At 42.3% G+C, this 19,187-nt stretch overlaps 3 protein-coding genes across 4 annotated transcripts in view; all 3 read right to left on the minus strand.

Moving 5' to 3' along the window:
* The window catches only part of LOC134541452 (oxidoreductase-like domain-containing protein 1), a 29,162-nt gene extending 11,642 nt beyond the window's left edge, over positions 1-17,520 (minus strand). The window contains exon 1 of the mRNA XM_063384918.1: positions 15,292-17,520. The gene's annotated coding sequence lies outside the window, so the exon portion shown is untranslated. The remainder of the gene's footprint in view (positions 1-15,291) is intronic.
* Positions 2,025-19,187, minus strand: part of LOC134541447 (uncharacterized) — a 59,449-nt gene continuing 42,286 nt past the window's right edge. For both annotated transcript variants that reach the window (XM_063384913.1, XM_063384912.1), the window contains exon 3: positions 2,025-3,724. In XM_063384913.1, coding sequence (XP_063240983.1) covers positions 3,538-3,724 — 187 coding nt within the window. In that variant the 3' untranslated portion in view covers positions 2,025-3,537. The remainder of the gene's footprint in view (positions 3,725-19,187) is intronic.
* Positions 9,535-12,099, minus strand: LOC134541450 (protein yellow-like). The gene has a single exon (XM_063384916.1). The coding sequence runs from the start codon at positions 11,401-11,403 to the stop codon at positions 9,553-9,555; it is 1,851 nt and encodes a 616-aa protein (XP_063240986.1). The 5' UTR covers positions 11,404-12,099; the 3' UTR covers positions 9,535-9,552.

Consider the following 19,187-nt stretch of genomic DNA (forward strand, 5'->3'; position numbering starts at 1 on the left):
TTAATTCAAATATGTTTATTACTTTAACGAAGAGATTATTTTAACTATAACTTTTATACATGTTTGCTATTTAACTTATTCCAATCTGTGTTATTCTGTTAAATATAGGACAATGATAGGAAAAGTAGGAAACGAATGGGAGTGTTTCAAGTTCAATGTGCCTCGAAAGAGTCAAATCGATGGTTGTTCCAATTGAGTGGAAGAGAGATAGATTCGGCGCAAGCGTACAATGAGCGGAACGGGACACAGCGGAACGGGATTTTTTTTTGTGTGGAGCCGGCATTCATTGATTTATTAGACGTCACGTCAAAAAATATTCCAAACTTATTATAATTAACAATATCCAAAATAATATTTGTAATGTTAACAACCCAATAGTATCAATATGGCAACAGTGTTCGCCATTTACTCTGAACAGCAGACAGTGTGTGGTGCATGCTGGGGGAAACTGAAGGTGTCCAATGAGTGCCTAGAAAAAAGATGTGGTTTTATTTTTAGGTCTTGTTTATTTTTTTTAAAACAGTAGATTTTAATATCATTGTTTTTATTTTCATACATTATCTTAAATTATTATTTCTTTTTTTTTCCTTCAAAAAGTGCAATGTTTAAAAAAAAAATTGGTTGTCTGTGAAGTGGGTTTACGGACGATAGTTTAACGTGATAACGTCATAACAAAACATTGATGAAATGATTGATCCAGAAGAAAATGAAATATCATATTCGGCCTGAGAGTGAGCCATAATAGGTTTATGAAACCAAACCATTTAGGCATTAAAATGTGTTATTCTTTGAGGAAGTAATTTTTTTTTTAAATTTTTATATCTTTTGTATTATACTCTGCATACTTTTATGGATAAAATTATGTTTATTTCTTATAGTGGTAGGCGGGAAATTTAAAATATATTGTCAGCTGCTAGTCGGCTGCCATGTTTATACTAACTTCAAGATTGTCTAGAATGTTTTACGCTTTTTCGCAATTACACATTTAACGATGAAGTTTGTTCGTCATGAAATTAACAGTAGAATTTAATAAAAATGCCCTTGCAGTTAATAAAATAAGTATTAGTAAGTTTAAGAAAGAATTTTGGCTTTAATCTCCAACCCAGACGCTCTTGGTGCGCTGGGGCCGAGATTAAAATTCGTAGAGAATATTTTACGTTTTTAATGTCTTTAGTGCTCAAAATTATATGCATTTGTGGCCCTGGGCACAAAATTTTATTTATAATTAATTAATAATAACGCCCCTCGCGATAAACAAAGGAAAATATGTATTAACGAGTGCCTGGTTGCCGCGGAAGACAATGAGCGTAACGGGACACATCGTAGTGGGACAATGTTCGTTATGGGACACTTTTTTGTGTATGCAGCCGGCGTTCATCGATTTATTAGACTTTGTCAGGTCAAAATTTTGACCTTTAAACCTTTTCTAAAATATGTTTTTCAAAATAGACTCATTTTTGATTCACACATGATGCACTTATACAATGAAATCATTACTAATAAGCATGTCCAGAAGAGAACTACTCAAAAGATAAAAATTAATGAGCATATTTTTGTGTGTTTGAAAAAAGTGCTAACTTCATTAATGTAAAAATGTGTTAGCATACTATAAAGAAATTCAGGATCAAACAATGTGACAATGATTATTTTCCGATCCAAATTGATACATTTTGGTAACAAAATTCTTGCCAAGAGAACAACACTCAGTGTGTTAACATAATAACAGATGGGTACAATTTTTGTAATTTGAGTTAAGTTTTGTCAAATTTCTGATTGATTTTGTGTTTTTTAGTTACGTTTCAGTGCCAAATGGTATATTAACTTATTTTTAAAGGGGGGGGAAAGGAAAGCTTTTTTTTCCCTCAGGGATATGTCAATGACAAATTAAAAAGATTTTCAGTGCTGTAAAAATGTTATTTTTCATTACTTGTGCATTGGCAACACTGCATAGCTTTCTTCTGTCACATCCGCAGACGTGCGACTGGAACTTTCCGTGATCACATCTTGCACACAATTCAAAACAGTTTTGGTGTTTCAGAAATTTATTTCATTTACAAGTACAATTCAATGATAAATGTTTATGTACATTAAAACTTAGTAAATGAACAGATTAAGAGATTCATTTGTTCTCTGAAAACAAAAATCTTCATCACATCATGTGTATTTTTTCTCACCTTTAGAAGTAAAAATAAAACAATATTAAAAATTCTTTAGTTACAGTTATTTTTTACAGAATCAAAGAACACTTTTAAGTTGCCACCAAACATTTCTTTACTAAGGCAAAACAACTAACACTTTAACAAAAACTACATACAGTTCATATATGAGGAATATTTATAGACATATTTTCCGTATACAAAAGAAATAATAAGTTTCTATTGAAAAGACAATTTGATCGTCTCAGTTATTGAAACTATTCTGGGCATTACAGAAGTATTATATGAGTATAGTCCATTTTCTTTGTTTTTTTAAGGCACTCTAACCACTCACTTCAACAAATGGTGAGATCGCTGGGAAAAAAAAAGAAACTTATTGAAGTAAATACATGTTACGGTCTTGAGGTTGTGAAACTGTTATTTAGTTACTTTGGGGATCTTTGGTGGAATTTTATTTTTTTTTTTTCAGCTGAAACTGACATAGTGGAATGTCGCGAAACCAGACTATTCATTTAATGTCTAAAATGACACCAAGGAAAACTTAGTGTTAAATGCAACAGAAGGTGTCTACTGGATCACTAAACCAAAAAAGTCCATTATTTCTATTGTATTATTTTTTAAATTTATTTTGTCCTACAATCTTATATTTTTCAATTTTGAGATATTTATACCAATTTTTGGCAGGCGTGGTATTTGTACCCTGGAGGTAAAAGTCAGTGCATATTATTTTTTTTTTTTTCATGAAATATATTCCCCACAGATGTTCATACCCTAAACTTAACCATACATAATGTATACATGTCACGATCAACACTTGAAACAAGAAATTAATTCTTTGGGGGTTATTATTATTTATATCCAATGTGTTCAATTTAAAATAGGTTTTGGAACATTACCAATATTTTTGTCACTGGCATAAGTTTGTGTGTAGTTGCGAAACGGTAACAAAAAAAACTACTAATTTTCATTCCCGCAGACAGACCCAGTTAGACACCCTGAATAAGCTGCGAAGGTATCCCGAGGTATGAGCAGACACCTGGAAATTCCGCGAATTCGTCTGGCCTCACGTTTTCTTGCACAACGTTTGGCTGAATTCTTAGCGAGAAATATTTTTTTTTCTCTCTCCTTAATCAGCCCTACTCTGATTCGCTTGCATCTCTCCCGGCTGGGTGTCTTTGGCTCACGGTCGCAGAGGGTGGCGTGTCCAGACAACTGCCGTCCAGTCATGAACACGGTGCGAGAGTGTGAAGGTTTACATTCCAGGTTACGACTAAATGAATTCGCAAAATTTCCGGACCTCTGGGTACAGGTTTTTCAAAAAAAAATGAAGTCACAGGAAGGTTAAAAGTTTTCCGTCAGCACGCACGACGTCTCGCAGGTCCTAAGAGTCACTGTCGCTGGACGATGGGCTGCTGTCGGCACGGGCGGTGGGGATCTGCCCCTCCCGGCGCTCCTCTTGGATCAGGGCGCGTTCCAGCCAGTCGTCGCTCTCGGCGGGCGAGTCACGCTCGTCCGGCGTCGTCAGCAGTACGTGCGTGTACGGGCGGCCGCGATGACACCTCCGCAGCCTGCAACAAGACCCGTGCGTTCTCTCTATCTCTCTCTCACTCTATCTCTCTCTCTATCTATCTCTATCTCTCTCTCGCTCAGTTTCTTACTTCTCATTCAACTGCCAGTAGGCCTGTTGCGAAGCTACGACCAAGTGGATCAGTCGATGCTCTTTGCAATATTTTTTGATTTGACTTCGCCGGGAAATTTTGCTATCCGTTTTATTTGAAGCTTCGCGTTTGTTGCAAAAGCTTTTAAAACATTGAAAGCCTATGATTCACTCATGAAAATATTTGGTGGTTTTTTTTTTTTCATGTTAGATATTTTTTTTTCTGCTTCTATAAAGTTGGTTACTTAAAAAAAAAAAAAATATAGGTACTCAGTTTACTTCTATGAAAGGTTATTATGTAATTTTAATTGGATTATGTTGTACAAAGGGCCCAATTGGTTAATCACTTAATCGGTTCAAACATTACAAATGTTAAATAATTTTTTTTTTTACTTCGACAGTTTTTTATAAAATAAGTGTAATATAGCATTCGCTGAGAACAGTATTCAAAATTTTATATGACTTTGCGAATAATTTAAACATTTGAATTGATATTCACTTTGTATCAAAAGGCCTGGTTGCTAGTGCAAAGTTACACAAATATAACAAAAATATATGGATGAACAAGTATTTCGAAGAGCCACGTAATTCTTCACAAATGTGTGAAATTAATTGAGTTCCAAGGTAAAGAAATTCAGGAGGTCCATATTCTGTAAAATAAGGGAGGTTAAATTTGTAATTTTGGTCATGAAAAAGTCTCGGAAATTTGATGGCTAATTTATGTGGGCACCCTGGAATTTGTTTATTTTTATTTGAAATATAAAAACAGACATGCTTAAATCAGTTGCAAATCGCATTCAGAACGCAAGATGTGCAGGTTTAAAATCAAGAAAATGGGAGGATAATCCCTGCCTAAAGTGTTCCAAGTTTTATTTCCAGCAAGTCCTTCCAGGCCAACCCTACTGAGTAGGTAGGGGGGGGAAGTGGCTAGAAGGGCTGAAGAAGCCCTTTCTCTGCCCTTCACACACTTAAGTTTTCCATAACACAGACCCCTCCCGAACAAATATACTTAGTTATAAATGGGTTAGGAAAAAAAAAATCTTGGAATTTGTAAAGGATAAAATATTTTCTTAGCAATCCCCCACCCTTTCACAATCTTCTGGATCCCACCAACGACCCTACTAGGGGCTGTAAACGACAGTGGCCAGTCAAAATATTCTGTTTTTTATTCTAAAAAAATGTTTTGCACGAGATAATTGTGTGTCTCTGCAACAGGTCAATGGGTGTTTCACAGTGGAGTCCCAACATTTTGCGAGACCCTGGGACATTTATTTTTGCAGGGCTAAATATCTTGGAGGGGGGCCTGGTGGTTATTCAAAACTGTCATTAAAATTTGAGGTCCTAGTTGACTTAAATATGTTATTAATAATAATTTATTTTTCAAATTTCAAAATTTTCTCTTTGAGGTATAGTTAATGCCTCTCTTCAAAATATTGTAGTCCCACAAAAGTAAATGGCCGCGGGCTCCGCAAAATTCCAGGGCCACCTCTGGCACACTAACCCAGGTCCCAGTACTATGGAGCACCATAAAATAAAAAAATTATAAAGATTTTTATTTATAAAAAAAATATATTTGTTTGGATACAATGCTCACAAAATACTACATATTGGTTTTGCTTACTCATCTAGTGATGAGCAGAATTATTCTTTTTACCGAATCGATTCAATTGTATCAGTTCCATGTAATTATTTGTTCAAAAGATTTCTTCTTTTAGTTCTTTTCGCTCTCGTTCATCTATGGCATGTTTAGTATTGGTGGTCTACAGCGATGTGCCAAATGACCATAGGATTATTTTATTTTGTATTCGAAGCCTTTTTAATTATCATATCATCGATCAAATTGCCGTACGTAGATTGACACCCATGCCTTGCCCAGGGCTCGAACCCATAGCCCCTCGCACCCTGACTACACTACAGAGGTCGGTTCTCATCTCGTTCTTTTTAAACTCGTTTTCAGCTTTCAAGGAATTGACTCTCAAAGAACCGATTCTTTGCATCGCGAACGAATCACATGATTTCTTTCGCTCAAAAGATTCGTTCGTTTTGAGCAAATCGTTCACGAACGACACGTCACTGCTCATTACACCAATGCTCCCATTAATAATTATCCCTCCGTCTCTGACGACATTGCTAAAGACGTTAAGCAATTAGTTCAATTATCAAAACGACGACATGGGGAATTCCGTGTAACTAACTTGAGGTGGTAATAATTAATAAATGAGTGCCCGTGTCATTTGAATTTGTGGTTTACAAATTTTAATTGTAACTGGAAATGAATTTTTGCAAGCCACAATAAAACTTAGGCAACACAGAGGAGTCACGCAAGCAAATGAAACGGACGCTTAATATTTTAAGATCTCCACATCTACCAATATATGAATACTAAACTGACTTCATTTCTACATTTTCTGCGCTTGGTAGCACTGTTACTTGGTGGAAAGTGTAACTACTAGTGAATTCTAGCAGACTAAATTTGTACTATAACCACGGCGTTTCTGTTTTAATTAAAATTGCACTAGTCTACAAGCGTCTTGCAGTATCAGGTAAGTAATATCTAAACAAAAGTATTGAATTTTAAATCGAATGGACTACACAACAGACGCAACAACGTATCACGCAACCAACTAAGAAAATCACCGTAGTTAATAACCAAGAAAGACGCAAGACGTCGCCAACCATACAACTTGAAATTGTAAAACAGTAGAAAACTATATTTCTCTCCCGGGCTTAATTATTTTATTCATGTTTTATCTCGAAAACCTGTGAAATAGTCAATAATTTTATCTAAATGTGTTATTTTCCTTTCGGTGTGTGAAAGTTTAACAAACAACAAGAGAAATAGTGATACACATATTAAAAACAATATCGTTGCCTTTATGGGTATATGACGTCTGCGTTGTTAAAAGTTTTCGGAACACGTCACGTTCAGGTACGGAAAGCGGAAACGCAAGCCGAAGCGCATAAAGTTGAACGTTGGACGAAGTTAGCGTTGCGTTTATGCGTCTCACGTAGTTTATAAACGGGTATTTGAAAACGTCTTTGTTCTTCTTTTAGTGTTTCTACGTAGTTTATAACCGCGTCCTAAGTCACGAATGTGATAGCCTATCTATGAATATTATTACATCGTAAATTTAAATCTTACTGTGGCACAAATAATTGTGGTTAGCTATACCATCTAAGAAACTTATGTTGTTTTTTTCATCCAGTACGGAAACAACCTAAAAGTAAGTAAACGTTTCAGAGTAAAATTCGTTAGGTATTTTTTTTATTAAATAACAAAAGCGTACATAAAAAGGTAAAGGGGGGGGGGGGGGCGATGTATATCCCTTTGCCCCTCACTAACAGAACAAACTCATTCCCAATTTCCCGCTTACAAATGGAAATAATTTGAAAGCAAACAGCGGGAAATTCAATTCTGCGCGCGCTCCTGATAATCAAGTATTAGCTAACCATTCCTAAATTATTTTTCTTTAGTCTGCTATACTCCCGACATTCTAAACAGAGTGTACAGTTCATACTGGCTTGGTGATCACTTTTGAAACCAAACCTTTCAGAAAAAAAATAAAAGTATAACTTCCCGTGACTCCATGTAGTTCCACGTGGACAAATTAGGCTTTCAACCTGTCAAGTTGACAGCAAATCATTGAAAATAGTTCCACGTCTTCAGAATACTGCATTTCAATGAATGGTTACTCAATTTTTTTTTGTCCGGTTATGGACATAGATTAAGATTTTATGTAAAAATATACAGGCCTACTACCATATTTAACGTGCATTTATATTTGCGATAATTTTGACGGTTCCTGTGTTTATTCGTTGGTAAAAAGCTGTTGGCCATATATATATGCATATATATATATATATATATATATATATATATATATAACACAATAAGAGTACATACTTCAGGAAATTTAACTCAAAAGCAAGCTTGTATGGGATTGGTAATGTCCATGCTTTCTGCGAAATTTTAACTTTATTAACCATGTTACGAAAAAGAAAAATTACGAAAAAATACAAAAATGACACAAAAATACGAAACAGCAAAAAAACCCATTTGTAATGCAATTTAAAACGAAGCAAATAATTTTTAAGTAAGATAAAATATTACGTTTACTAAACAATGTATATACAAGTAGCTTGGCTTCTGGATTGTAGCCGCGTCCTTGGCGAATAATTCATCGACGTTTTGGTCGACATTGCAGTCGCCATCATCAGGGAGCAGTTACCTACTGATGATGGCGACGTCGGTGAATTATTCGCCAAGGACACGGCTACAATCTAGAAGCCAAGCTACTTCAGACAATGGCCGTGAAAGCTTGCGAACATTATTAATGTATATAAAATTTAAAATTACAATCAGAAAAAAAATCCAGCTGCATAAGCTGTGATAGAAAATAAATCCCTACCTACTTAAATATTAGAGAAATCTCATCGTAATTTAAATGATTCAGCCAAATATTGATTTTCTTTATTCGAAGATACTTTTTAAATATTATTTTTTAAAAACAAAAACTCTAAAATTTTCTGTGAAATCGTTTAAAGTTGAAGAATAGTTAGATCTGTGTTCTGTATATGCAGGCAATCAGATATTACAGAGATGTTATTAACTCGAAAGACTGTGCTGAAGTTAGCTCTATCCGGCAGACCGGGTGCGTCATCGAGCTCTATTCGGGTGCGTCACCGCACAGCAAGCTTGGGACAACAACGGCCTAAGTCATTGCACTCGGTCATGGAAAATTCCATCCCTGTTTTTATTTTAAAAAAATTTTTACATACAAATGTGCAACCATGCGGATAGAGCTGATACATAGGGGCCTTCCTACAAGTGTCTAATATCAACAAAAAATAAAATTGGAACGGCAACCATCGTAGGAGTTGCTCCAGAGCCTCTGAGGGCCTCGAATGTGTGGTTTTCATGGCATCTGTTCCTAACGATTGGTTGCCGTTCCAATTTTTATTTTTTTATTGATAGTAGACACATGCAGGAAGGTCCCTACGTATCATATATAACCGTTTTTTATTCCACATTTTGACATTAAAAAAAAATAAAAACCGGGACGTTGCGTGAAATAACGAGCTCCGGATAGAGCGAGACCTACCCAATGGCGGCTCCAGGAAGACCTCTCGGCCAGGGCTCTCGCACACAGGAGGATGCAGTTAGTAATCATGACATTGCCCTTGGGATATTCACTAAATATATGGTCTACAGTGGCGTAGCCAGGATTTGTGTATGGGGGGTGTTAAGAAGCATGCCCCCCTCCCCCCCCCCCCCCCCCCCCCCCCCGTATTAAAGCGGTGGGTCCGGGGGTTCTCCCCCGGGAAAATTTGGATTTTAAGGTGTAAAATAGTGCTATTTTAGCAGTTTTCGGTACTTAAATTTAAATATTGTAATGGTAAAATTTTTATTAATTTTAATATGAAATTTGTTTGAGTGATGAATAAGAAATAAATTAAAGATTTTGTGCTAAGGGTGGGGGGGGGGGGTTGAACCCCTAACCCCCCCCCCCCCCCCCGGCTACGCCCCTGTGGTCTCAAATACTGAAATGTAGTATTTTCGTCCAAATTTTGATTGAAAGAAGAGTTTAGCACGTTAACGAAAGTAATTTGAGCTAACGTTAATATTCCCTGCAAAGAAATAAGAAGTAAAATTTGGGCTCGGAAGGGGGCTATGGCCCCCCTGCGCCCTTCCTTCTGGAGCCGCGCTTGGACCTACCTCTGAGGGGGCGGACCCCGCAGTTAGGAGGACCCCGACAGCAGAGTCGCGGCGACGCAGGTCAGCAGGGTCGCCCAGGCCAGGCAGAGTGTAGCGGCGCCTCCGCCCTGCTGCGAGGAGTGGCCCTGGTCGTAGTACGTGGTGGGCCACATCGTCGACGTGCGGCCGTACGGGTCGTTGGGGTTGTTCTGGTTGTAGTTGGGGTTGTTCTGGTTGTAGTTGGGGTTGTTCGGGTCGTAGCTTGGGTTGTTGTAGTTGGGGTTGTTCTGGTTGTTGTAGCTGGGGTTGTTCGGGTTGTAGCTGGGGTTGTTGGGGTTGTTCTGGTTGTAGTTGGGATTGTAGTTGGGGTTGTTGGAGCTGTAGTTGGGGTTGTTCTGGTTGTTGTAGCCCGGCGTCTGGCCGTTGCGGTTGTAGCCCGGGTTGTTCTGGTTGTTGTAGTCGGTCCGCCCGCCCACGTACTCCGCCGGGTACAGGTACGACTTGGCGTTGTTGAAGCTGGCGCGGATGATGCGGTAGTTGGGCTCGTCCGTGCTCACCTTGCTCATGAGGAAGTTGTGGAACTTGTTGGTGACGACGTACAGGCTGCCGCGGTCGTCGAAGCCGAAGCTGGCCGGCCACTGGAGGTGGTTCACGTCCTTGGAGATGTTGTGCTGGTTTCCGGGGAACGGCTCGCGCGTGTCCCAGCGCGCGATCTCGAACTCGGTGAGCAGGCCGTAGTAGAGGTTGCCGCGGTTGTCCGCGGTCATGCCGTCCGAGATGGACGCCTTGCGCCCCAGGTTCCTGACGGCGTGCGCCACGTCGCCGCGTCCCGACGCCTCCTTCAGCGCCGGCGTCGCCACGGCGTACATGTTGTAGCTGGCCAGCGGCGAGAAGTACAAGGTGCGCTCCTCCTGGGGGTTGGGCGTGGCCGGGGAAAGCGCCAGGCCGTCCACGTTGCCGAAGCGCAGCGACAGGTACTGCCCCGCCATCTGCACGGAGCGCACCAGCGGGTCGGCGCGCATGCTCTGGTCTCGCGCCTTCCACGCGCGGTTCTCGTTGCGGCTGAACACGATGATGCCCGGGTCCGAGGGGCTGGCGTCGCTGATGTAGGCGTAGCCTCCGCCCGTGCCGTCCACCACCAGGTCCATGAGCACGCTGTCCGGCGCCACCACGCCCTCGGGGAACGTGAAGGACAGCAGCACCCGGGCGGAGAAGTTGCCCTGATGCTGCTGTGAGCTCTGCTGGCCCTGGCGGTCGTAGCTGCTGTAGCCGTAGTTGTAGGCGCCCTGCGGCTGCTGCTGCTGCGGGGGGCGCCCGTCGTAGCCGCCGCCGGAGAGGCTGCTCACGTCGAAGATGACGAGCTTGGGCGAGCACAGCCGCTGGCCGTCGCCTCCCAACACGTCGACGCGGCCCGAGTCGGCGACCCACAGCCGGCCGTCAGTGTCCACCTCCAGCCCGCGCACGTTCTGCAGCGCCGAGCAGTTGCCCACGCGCTGCATGCCCCACGACGGGAAGGGCTGGAGCCGCGGGCCGCCGCTGGAGGCCGCCGGCAGGGTCGCCAGGGTCGCCGGGACCCCGCCCTTCCAGCGCGGCACGCTCAGGAACAGCAGGTCGCGCCAGGCGCGCACCCCGGACAGCAGGTTGTTCTCCGGCACGTAGTCGTCGCGCAGCGCCTGGGCGAGGCGCGAGTCGTCCGGCCAGGCGTAGTCCAGGCGCGACCACTCGCACACGACGCGGAACTGCTCTCCGTACTGCTGGTTGTTGTTGTTGTTGTTGTTGTTCTGGCCGCCGTACTGCGGGTTGTTGGGGTTGCCCTGGCTGCCGTACTGCGGGAACTGCGCCTCGCACAGCCCCGCTAACACCGCCGCCAACACCGCAAGCGTCGCGCGCCTCATGCTCTGGAGACTTCGACGCACAAGCGAGACACTAACACGACCGGTCTCCTCGGATGCCGACTCGCGAATGAAGCGACGCGCGCAACCAGCTTTTCCGACGACGACCGTTTGTAACCTTTCGGGGCGCGGCACCTTTGTTTCGCTCCTCCCGCCCCTCCCGCTACACCGCGTCAACTTCTTTTCCCCTCTCTCCCTCGCCGATGTTGGCCGAGCGCGCCCGGGAATGCACGAGGCGTGACTGACCGACAACTGCCGGCGGCCGCTGCGTTATAACGTCGTCCTCTGGCGCGTCGCGTGCGTGCGGGAGGGGCGGGGCTTCCTCCGGCTCCCCCCCCCCCTCTCCCCGCACACAGGTCGACGAGTGATGGGGAAAACACTCGCCGCGCGGTTGCGCGGTTGCGGCTTCGAATTCTGCGGAGGCAGGAGTACCCAACTTCTCTTCCGGAACACAAGCGAACATCGTGGTGTCTGTCATCCTTCAACAGAGTCCAAACCCAAAGTTTGGAATTCCAAAAGGTTTTTTTGATGTGTAACGTCTTAGCTCTCGGTAGGTACACGGCATTCGGTGGGAGTAGTTCGGTGAATGCGACGTATGTCAAGAAACGGAAATGTTTTAACAACCACGTTTCTGCCATCTGTGAAGGATGGCAAGAACCAAAGTTCATTAAGCCAAAATAAAATTTATAGTATTAGCCGTTTAATTAATTTTAACAAGATCTGAAAAAAAGTTTTAATGTTTCCACAACGCAATAAACTTTAGCGAATGTTTTTAGGCGTCTAAAAAATATGGCGCAACAGTTTGGTTAAGGAGAAAAAAAATTGGTTGTCTGTAAAGTCGATTTACGGACGATAGTTTAACGTGACGTCATAACAAAACATTGATGAAATGATTGCATAATTTATGAATAAAATTGAATCATTTTTATTTTAATAATAAAAGAATTAAATACTTGAAATTATACTAGTAATCAGATTTTTAAAATGCAAGAATAATTAACCTTTATTGCCGAAATTGTTGTTTTAATAAGCAATGAAAACCACATTAACTTTTCACTTCACTTTATAAACAGTCGACGGAACAGTTCATGTGTAGATGACTTGTAGTTAATTTTAAAAACTTTTTTTTAGCTATAAAGTTTAAATATAATTATGAACAAGTTTTTATATAAATAAACTGTAATCAAATATCTATCATCAATTATATGAATCACCATAATTTTTTTAGTCAATTGTAACATAACCTATTATTACTGCACTCGCCGACAGCGTAACGGAACAATGTGCGTAACGGGGCACTTTTTCGTGCGTGCAGCCGGCGTTCATCGATTTATTAGACGTCACGTCCAAAAAAAAAACTGCGTCACACGGTTACGTGTGCTAACCGCGCGACTTCAGCTTCAGAGCGTACACTCGCTCCGCTGACTAATATCTACCGTCGCTTCACTTGCGGGAAAAGTATTTCCCAGACGCGCCGTGTAATTACGGCCTCTGCTCTCTGCGACGAGCTACGGCCAATGGAGCGTGTGCGTCCCTCCTCGTGAATAATTCAACAGTCGTTAGAATTTTTATAAAAGAAAAAAAAAAAACCTTTCGAAAACAGCGCGCCTGCTTCTTCGTTATACCTACCTGTTTTCCCGAGCACGGTTCACACAGGTATGAGGGAAACATACATATGGATAGAGACCTGAAAAATTCGCGGGTTCATTACTTGCTATGCTAAAAATCAAATAATTATACCTTAGTGCTGCTTCTGCCATTGGCCCACTGTTAATCTGGAGGACTGAGGGCCAATTAGAGACCCTCACTCATAGAAGTGTCGAATCACAGGCCACCCAGTCGTGACGACTCACAAGTCAGCAGCCAATGAACAGTTGGCATTTGCCCGAGTGTGTAGAGGATATTGGAGTCCATCCTAAAGGTCATTGAACCCGCGAATTTTTCCTGTCTGTAACCGTCATGTCTAGCAGAGATGTTCGCAGCACTTTAAGCCGTGAAGTCACTTGTGTGGCCATGACGTTACGTCGTGGTTGGCCGTGGTGTGAGTCGCGAGGCGCAGGAGGACCAACCAGCCCCGTGTCCGCCGCGGTGAGAGCAGGTGGGAGAGGGGCGAAGGGTCGCGATGCTGCTCTCGGAGAACTGCGCAGGTAAACAGGTTTGTGTCCGGGCACGACCGCTCCCCCGTCTCCACCCGGTGATTTCCCATGATGCACCCGCCCCAGGGCAGACCGCTCCTTGGGCTTCCTTCAAGCCGTCACCTCTCACCCTGGAGCTGTTAGTCTATGTGGTGGGAGGGAGTCGGGGATATTAGTCTATGGAGTGGGAGCAGTCGGCGCTATTAGGCTATGGGGTGGGAGCATGTTGGAGCTATTAATCTATGGAGTAGGAGTGTGTTGTAGTTATTAGGCTATGGGGTGGGAGTATGTTGGAGCTATTAGTATTTGGGGTGGGAGTGTGTTGGAGCTATTAGTCTTTGGGGTGGGAGTCTGTTGGATGTATTAGTCTATGGGGTGGGAGTAAGTCGGAGCTATTAGTATATGGAGTGGGAGTGTGTTGGAGCTATTAGTCTATGGGGTGGGAGTGTGTCGGGGATATTAGTCTATGGAGTGGGAGCAGTCGGCGCTATTAGGCTATGGGGTGGGAGCATGTTGGAGCTATTAATCTATGGAGTAGGAGTGTGTTGTAGTTATTAGGCTATGGGGTGGGAGTATGTCGGAGCTATTAGTTTATGGAGTGGGAGTGTGTTAGAGGTACTAGTTATTGAGTGAGATCGTGTTGGATGTATTGATGTATTAGTCTGAGCAGTAAGAGTATGTTGGAGGTATTAATTCGTCTATTGAGTGGAGTTTTGTTGGAGGTATTAGTCTATGTTGGAAATATTAAAATAGTAAAAAAAAAAAAAAAACTTAGTCTGTCGTACATGTAAAGTTTATTTACTTTATCTTCCAAGGTTAGATTTAGCGTATATCATGGCTCACAGCTCCCTATAAATAGGGACTGGAAAAATTCGCGAGTTCAGTGACCTTCAGGATAGACTTCACGATCCTCTGCCTACTTGGGCAAACGGCGCCTGTTCATTTTGTGCTGAATTTTGAGGCGTCTCAAGTGGGTAACTTGTGATTAGATACTTTATTGACTGATGGTCTCTAATTGGCCGAGAGTCCTACATATTAATAGTGAACCAATAGCTGAAGCAGCACAACGGTATAATTATTTGAATTTTAACATATCAGGAAATTAACCCGCGAATTTTTCCGGTCTCTACCTATAGAGTGGCCAGTGGCATTACGAAGAAATATGCGCGAAATCAATGAAGGAGGTAGGTATGTTATTTTGGTTGTTGCCAGGTGCGCTGTGACTACACCTGAAATATCGATGTTAACTACCAAACTCCTTGTTGCTGATGTAAGTTTTTTTGACGAGATAACGTCTTATAAATCGATGAACGCCGGCTCCACGCACGAAAAAGCATGACTCATTGTCACGTTCCGCCTGAGCCGAGCGTGCAAGAACCGGCCAACCACCGTGCGAGGAAAATCTTCCATAATATCAAACAGGTTAAGGCGGGGCTTTTTGAAAGCAGCAATTTAAAAAAAATTGATTTATTTGCCCAATTTCGTCATTTCAAATGGACAATATATTGACATTGATTTTATTTAAGTTTATTTCTATAGCTAAATTGTTCGTGATTATAATTAAACAAATTATTTAAATTAACTTTGTAAAAACTGTAAATAATAATTGAAAATTAAAAAGTATGCAATTTTTCATCAATGTTTTCATATGACGTTATCACGTAAAATTATCGTCCGTAAACCGACTTTACAGACAACCTCCTTTTTTTGATTACATATTTTTTTTATAAACCTCTTCCGAAATAAGTTCCTGTACCTGCCACCGAGGGCCGCTACTGTCCCAGGGACCGGGAAGCCGCGGGCCGGAAGGACGCCGTGCGGGATGACGTGGGGACCGGAAGCCGCGCGGCCGAGTCACGTGGGTTCCTTTTGTCCGGCGGCCATGACGCTCCCAGGCGAGTCACCGCTACCTGCCGGGCGCCAGTCACGCGGTCCTGGGGGTCGGGTCCGTGGAAATACCTATTACTCTATGGAGTTGCCATCCATTGTGTGTATTACTCTATGGCGTTGGCATCCATTGTGTGTATTATATACTCTATGGAGTGGGCATCCATTGTATTACTCTATGGAGTTGGCATATATAGTGTGTATTACTCTATGGAGTGGGCATTCATTGTGTTAGTCTATGGAGTGGGCATCAATTGTATGTATTAGTCTATGAAGTAGGAACCAATTGCATGTATTAGTCTATGGAGTGGGGATCAATTGCATGTATTACTACATGGAGTTGGCATCCATTGTGTGTATTACTCTATGGAGTGGGAATCCATTGTTTTAGTCTATGGAGTGGGCATCAATTGTATGTATTAGTCTATGAAGTAGGCACCAATTGCATGTATTAGTCTATGGAGTGGGGATCAATTATATGTATTAGTCTATGAAGTAGGAACCAATTGCATGTGTTGGTCTATGGAGTGGGCATCCATTGCATGTGTTGGTCTATGGAGTATGGGCTTATTATAGGAACGGAGTTGGTAATCGCCAGGAGACATCATTGCTGTGATGTAGTTGAAGCCCCTTTTTAACCTCGTCATCGCCATATTGTTCCGTCTGAAACGTTGTGGAGATGGTGCCTGATAATGTCTGATGATTAAAAACAATTGTTTTTCATTTAAAAAAAATATTAATTCAAAACTGTCTTCACAGTGCAAAACACTACACATCAGCCAATTTTTTTTTGGGCATCTAACAAATATGGCGCAAAAATTAGCTGAAGAAAAAAAAAGGCTTCATAAATTCACCGTGTAATCATACAGACGTGACCACGGCATGAGTGAGGCAACCTAAGGAATTTTATGGCCAGAAACGTGGACAGAAACAACCACAATAAAGTAGGAAGCGATTAGAATTAAGGAGCTCTGAAGAAAATGGGCCTTAGAGGTAATTTCCCCCTCCCCTTTCCGACGAATGATTAAAAAAATCAATAATAGTTGAGCAATAGAAAAATAAATAATGTAGTGTAATTCTCTGGTGCTACCATGCTCTGGCCTTTGAATATATATATACTGTATAGAAGTCGCCAGCCCAGGTTAAAATTCTAATACGGTTTTGAGGTAGTTAGTTAATTCACCGCCGCAATCGCCACCATCTCTAGGGCATCGACTTGTGGTGGTCCCTAGCGGACAAGTGTCGAGCTCTTCAAACACCCCTTCCCCCCCCCCGAACGACCTTGAGCTGCAGTGAATGATGGATGAGGGGTGCGGGGAATGACAGCGGGCGACAGTGCTGCGCTCTCACGTGTAAATAACAACTAAGACGATACAGGGCGTTACGGCAGCGCACTGCAGCGGTGAAGTTCCCAAGCTGCTCATCATACGCTTCTGAAAAACGTAGAGTAAATCCTATCCACTCGCGACTTCTATACAGTGTGTATATTCAAAGCTCTGGAGGTCGCGTTTCCTCCTGGTTCGACCAGCAGCGCAGAGAGCGCTGTTGGGACAGTCCCTGCAGTTGAGTGTGTCTCTGGCGGGTAGCCTTCATGTCACAGACGAGAGAGCCACACCCGAAGTTCCCCGAAGTTCATGCTCGCTTTTTTCCCTCCCGTTCTATCACGCGTGGCATTAAATTTTGCGGTCGATTAGGATACGTTAGCTACATTATAAACACTTTAAAACATTGTGGAAAGGTTGGTTATATTAGGTTAAGTATAGCTACATAAAAAAAAAATACTGCTAAATCATTTTACGGTTGCTTAGCAAATAACTTTTTAATATGTAGCTATCTCCAGGGCTAGGAAACCGTTTACGTGATTTCAGGGTATCTTTTAATGTAGCTATCCTAACCAAATCAACCGTCCACAATGTTTTAAAGTATTTATAATGTAGCTAACCTAACCTTTTACAATGAACAAAAAAAAAACACCCTAAGATGCACGATCGGTAGAGGCCTGAAAAATTCGCGGGTTCATTACGTGCTATGCTAAAATTCAAATAAGTTTACCTTAGTGCTGCTTCTGCCATTCGTCCACTGTTAATCTGGAGGACTGAGGGCCAATTAGAGACCCTCACTCGTAGAAGTGTCGAATCACAGTCCACCCAGTCGTGACGACTCACAAGTCAGCAGCACAATGAACATTTTGGCATTTACCCGAGTGTGTAGAGGATATTGGAGTCCATCCTGGAGGTCATTGAACCAGCGAATTTTTTTCCGGTCTCTTAAGTCGATCGGACGTTTGGCCTCTCTCGTCTGTGAAATGAAAGGCTTGCCGTCTCTGGCCGCTAGGGGGACGGGCCGCCCGCGTGACTCACGAGGGACCAGGGAACGGGACTGGCCGGGTGACCTCTAACCTCTGACCTCTTCAAGTGGACTGGAGTCGCCCCCCACGCTCCCTCACGCACGGTGCGCGCCCGTGCGTGGACTTCCCCCCCCAGGCAGCATCCGCGCAAATTTTTTTTTTCATTATAGGCCGGAATTAACGACCATTAATTTCAACCATGAACGGGGATATCACTAGAGACCGGAAAAAAATTTCGCACATTCATTTCGCGATGGTCTGAAATTCATATAGGTACACGTATACCTTTAAGCTGCTCTCGCTATTGGCTTCACTGTTCGTCTGGGCGACTCTGGGCCGCCAATGAGAAAACCCTCAACCAAAGAAGTAACAAATCACAGACAAACACCAATTTGAGACGACTCACAAGTCAGCAGCCAACCAACTGGCGTTATTTTCCCCAGTGAACAGAGGAATGTGTAGACTATCCTGAAGGTCATCGAAACCGCGAATTTTTCAGGTCCTTAGATATTACTAGAGACTGAAAAAATTCGCGAGTTCAATGACCTCCAGGATAGACAACACGATCCTCTTCCTACTTGGGCAAACGGCGCCCGTTCATTGGGTGCTGAATTTTGAGGCGTCTCAAGTGGGTAACTTGTGATTGGATACTTCTTTGATTGATTGTCTCTAATTGGCCAAGAGTCCTACATATTAACAGTGAACCAATAGCAGAAGCAGCACAACGGTATAATTATTTGAATTTTAGCATATCAGGAAATGAACCCGCGAATTTTTCCTGTCTCTAGATATTACTTAACCGTGTGCTAGGCTGCGTACAGGGTTAAGTTTATAATTCTTTATTTATTTTTTTAATCCGTAAACCTGCATTTACCTTCGACAAGTGACGTCACGACAAAAAGGGGAGACATTCGTTCGCTTCGCGCGGGTCGATAAAGACTTTTTTAACAGATGATGTTTTTCTTTTAAATATCTGCACTTTTACAAAACTATTCCTTTGGAAACCAGTTGCCGAGAAATTGTTTGTAATACTACAAGAATAATACTGTAGCTTTGGACTACACGTGGTTGTTTGTTTTTTTTTCTCGCACGTATGAAATACTTAATTTTTCGAAATTGGCGCATGATTTTTATATTTTAATTGATGTTTCATTCAAGCATAATTAAAAAAAAACAATGGAAAAGATAATCGAATATTCAACAATTTGACTTATAACTATTGACGGTACTGTGAAAACACAAATCCCGGTGTAAGAATGTGAACTAACGTATTACTGCGAACTAGAGACTGGAAAAATTCGCGAGTTCAACGACCTTCAGAATAGACTCCATGATCCTCTGCCTACATGGGCAAATGGCGCCCGTTCATCGGGAGCTAAATTTTGAGGCGTCTCAAGTAGGTAACTTTTGATTGCATA

This window comes from Bacillus rossius, chromosome 18 (genome assembly GCF_032445375.1).
Source record: "Bacillus rossius redtenbacheri isolate Brsri chromosome 18, Brsri_v3, whole genome shotgun sequence".
In the NCBI taxonomy this organism is placed as follows: Eukaryota; Metazoa; Arthropoda; class Insecta; order Phasmatodea; family Bacillidae; genus Bacillus; species Bacillus rossius.

Excerpts from the sequence above, each read along its gene's own strand:
- LOC134541450 (XM_063384916.1), bottom strand. The coding sequence starts at position 11,403 with ATGAGGCGCGCGACGCTTGCGGTGTTGGCGGCGGTGTTAGCGGGGCTG.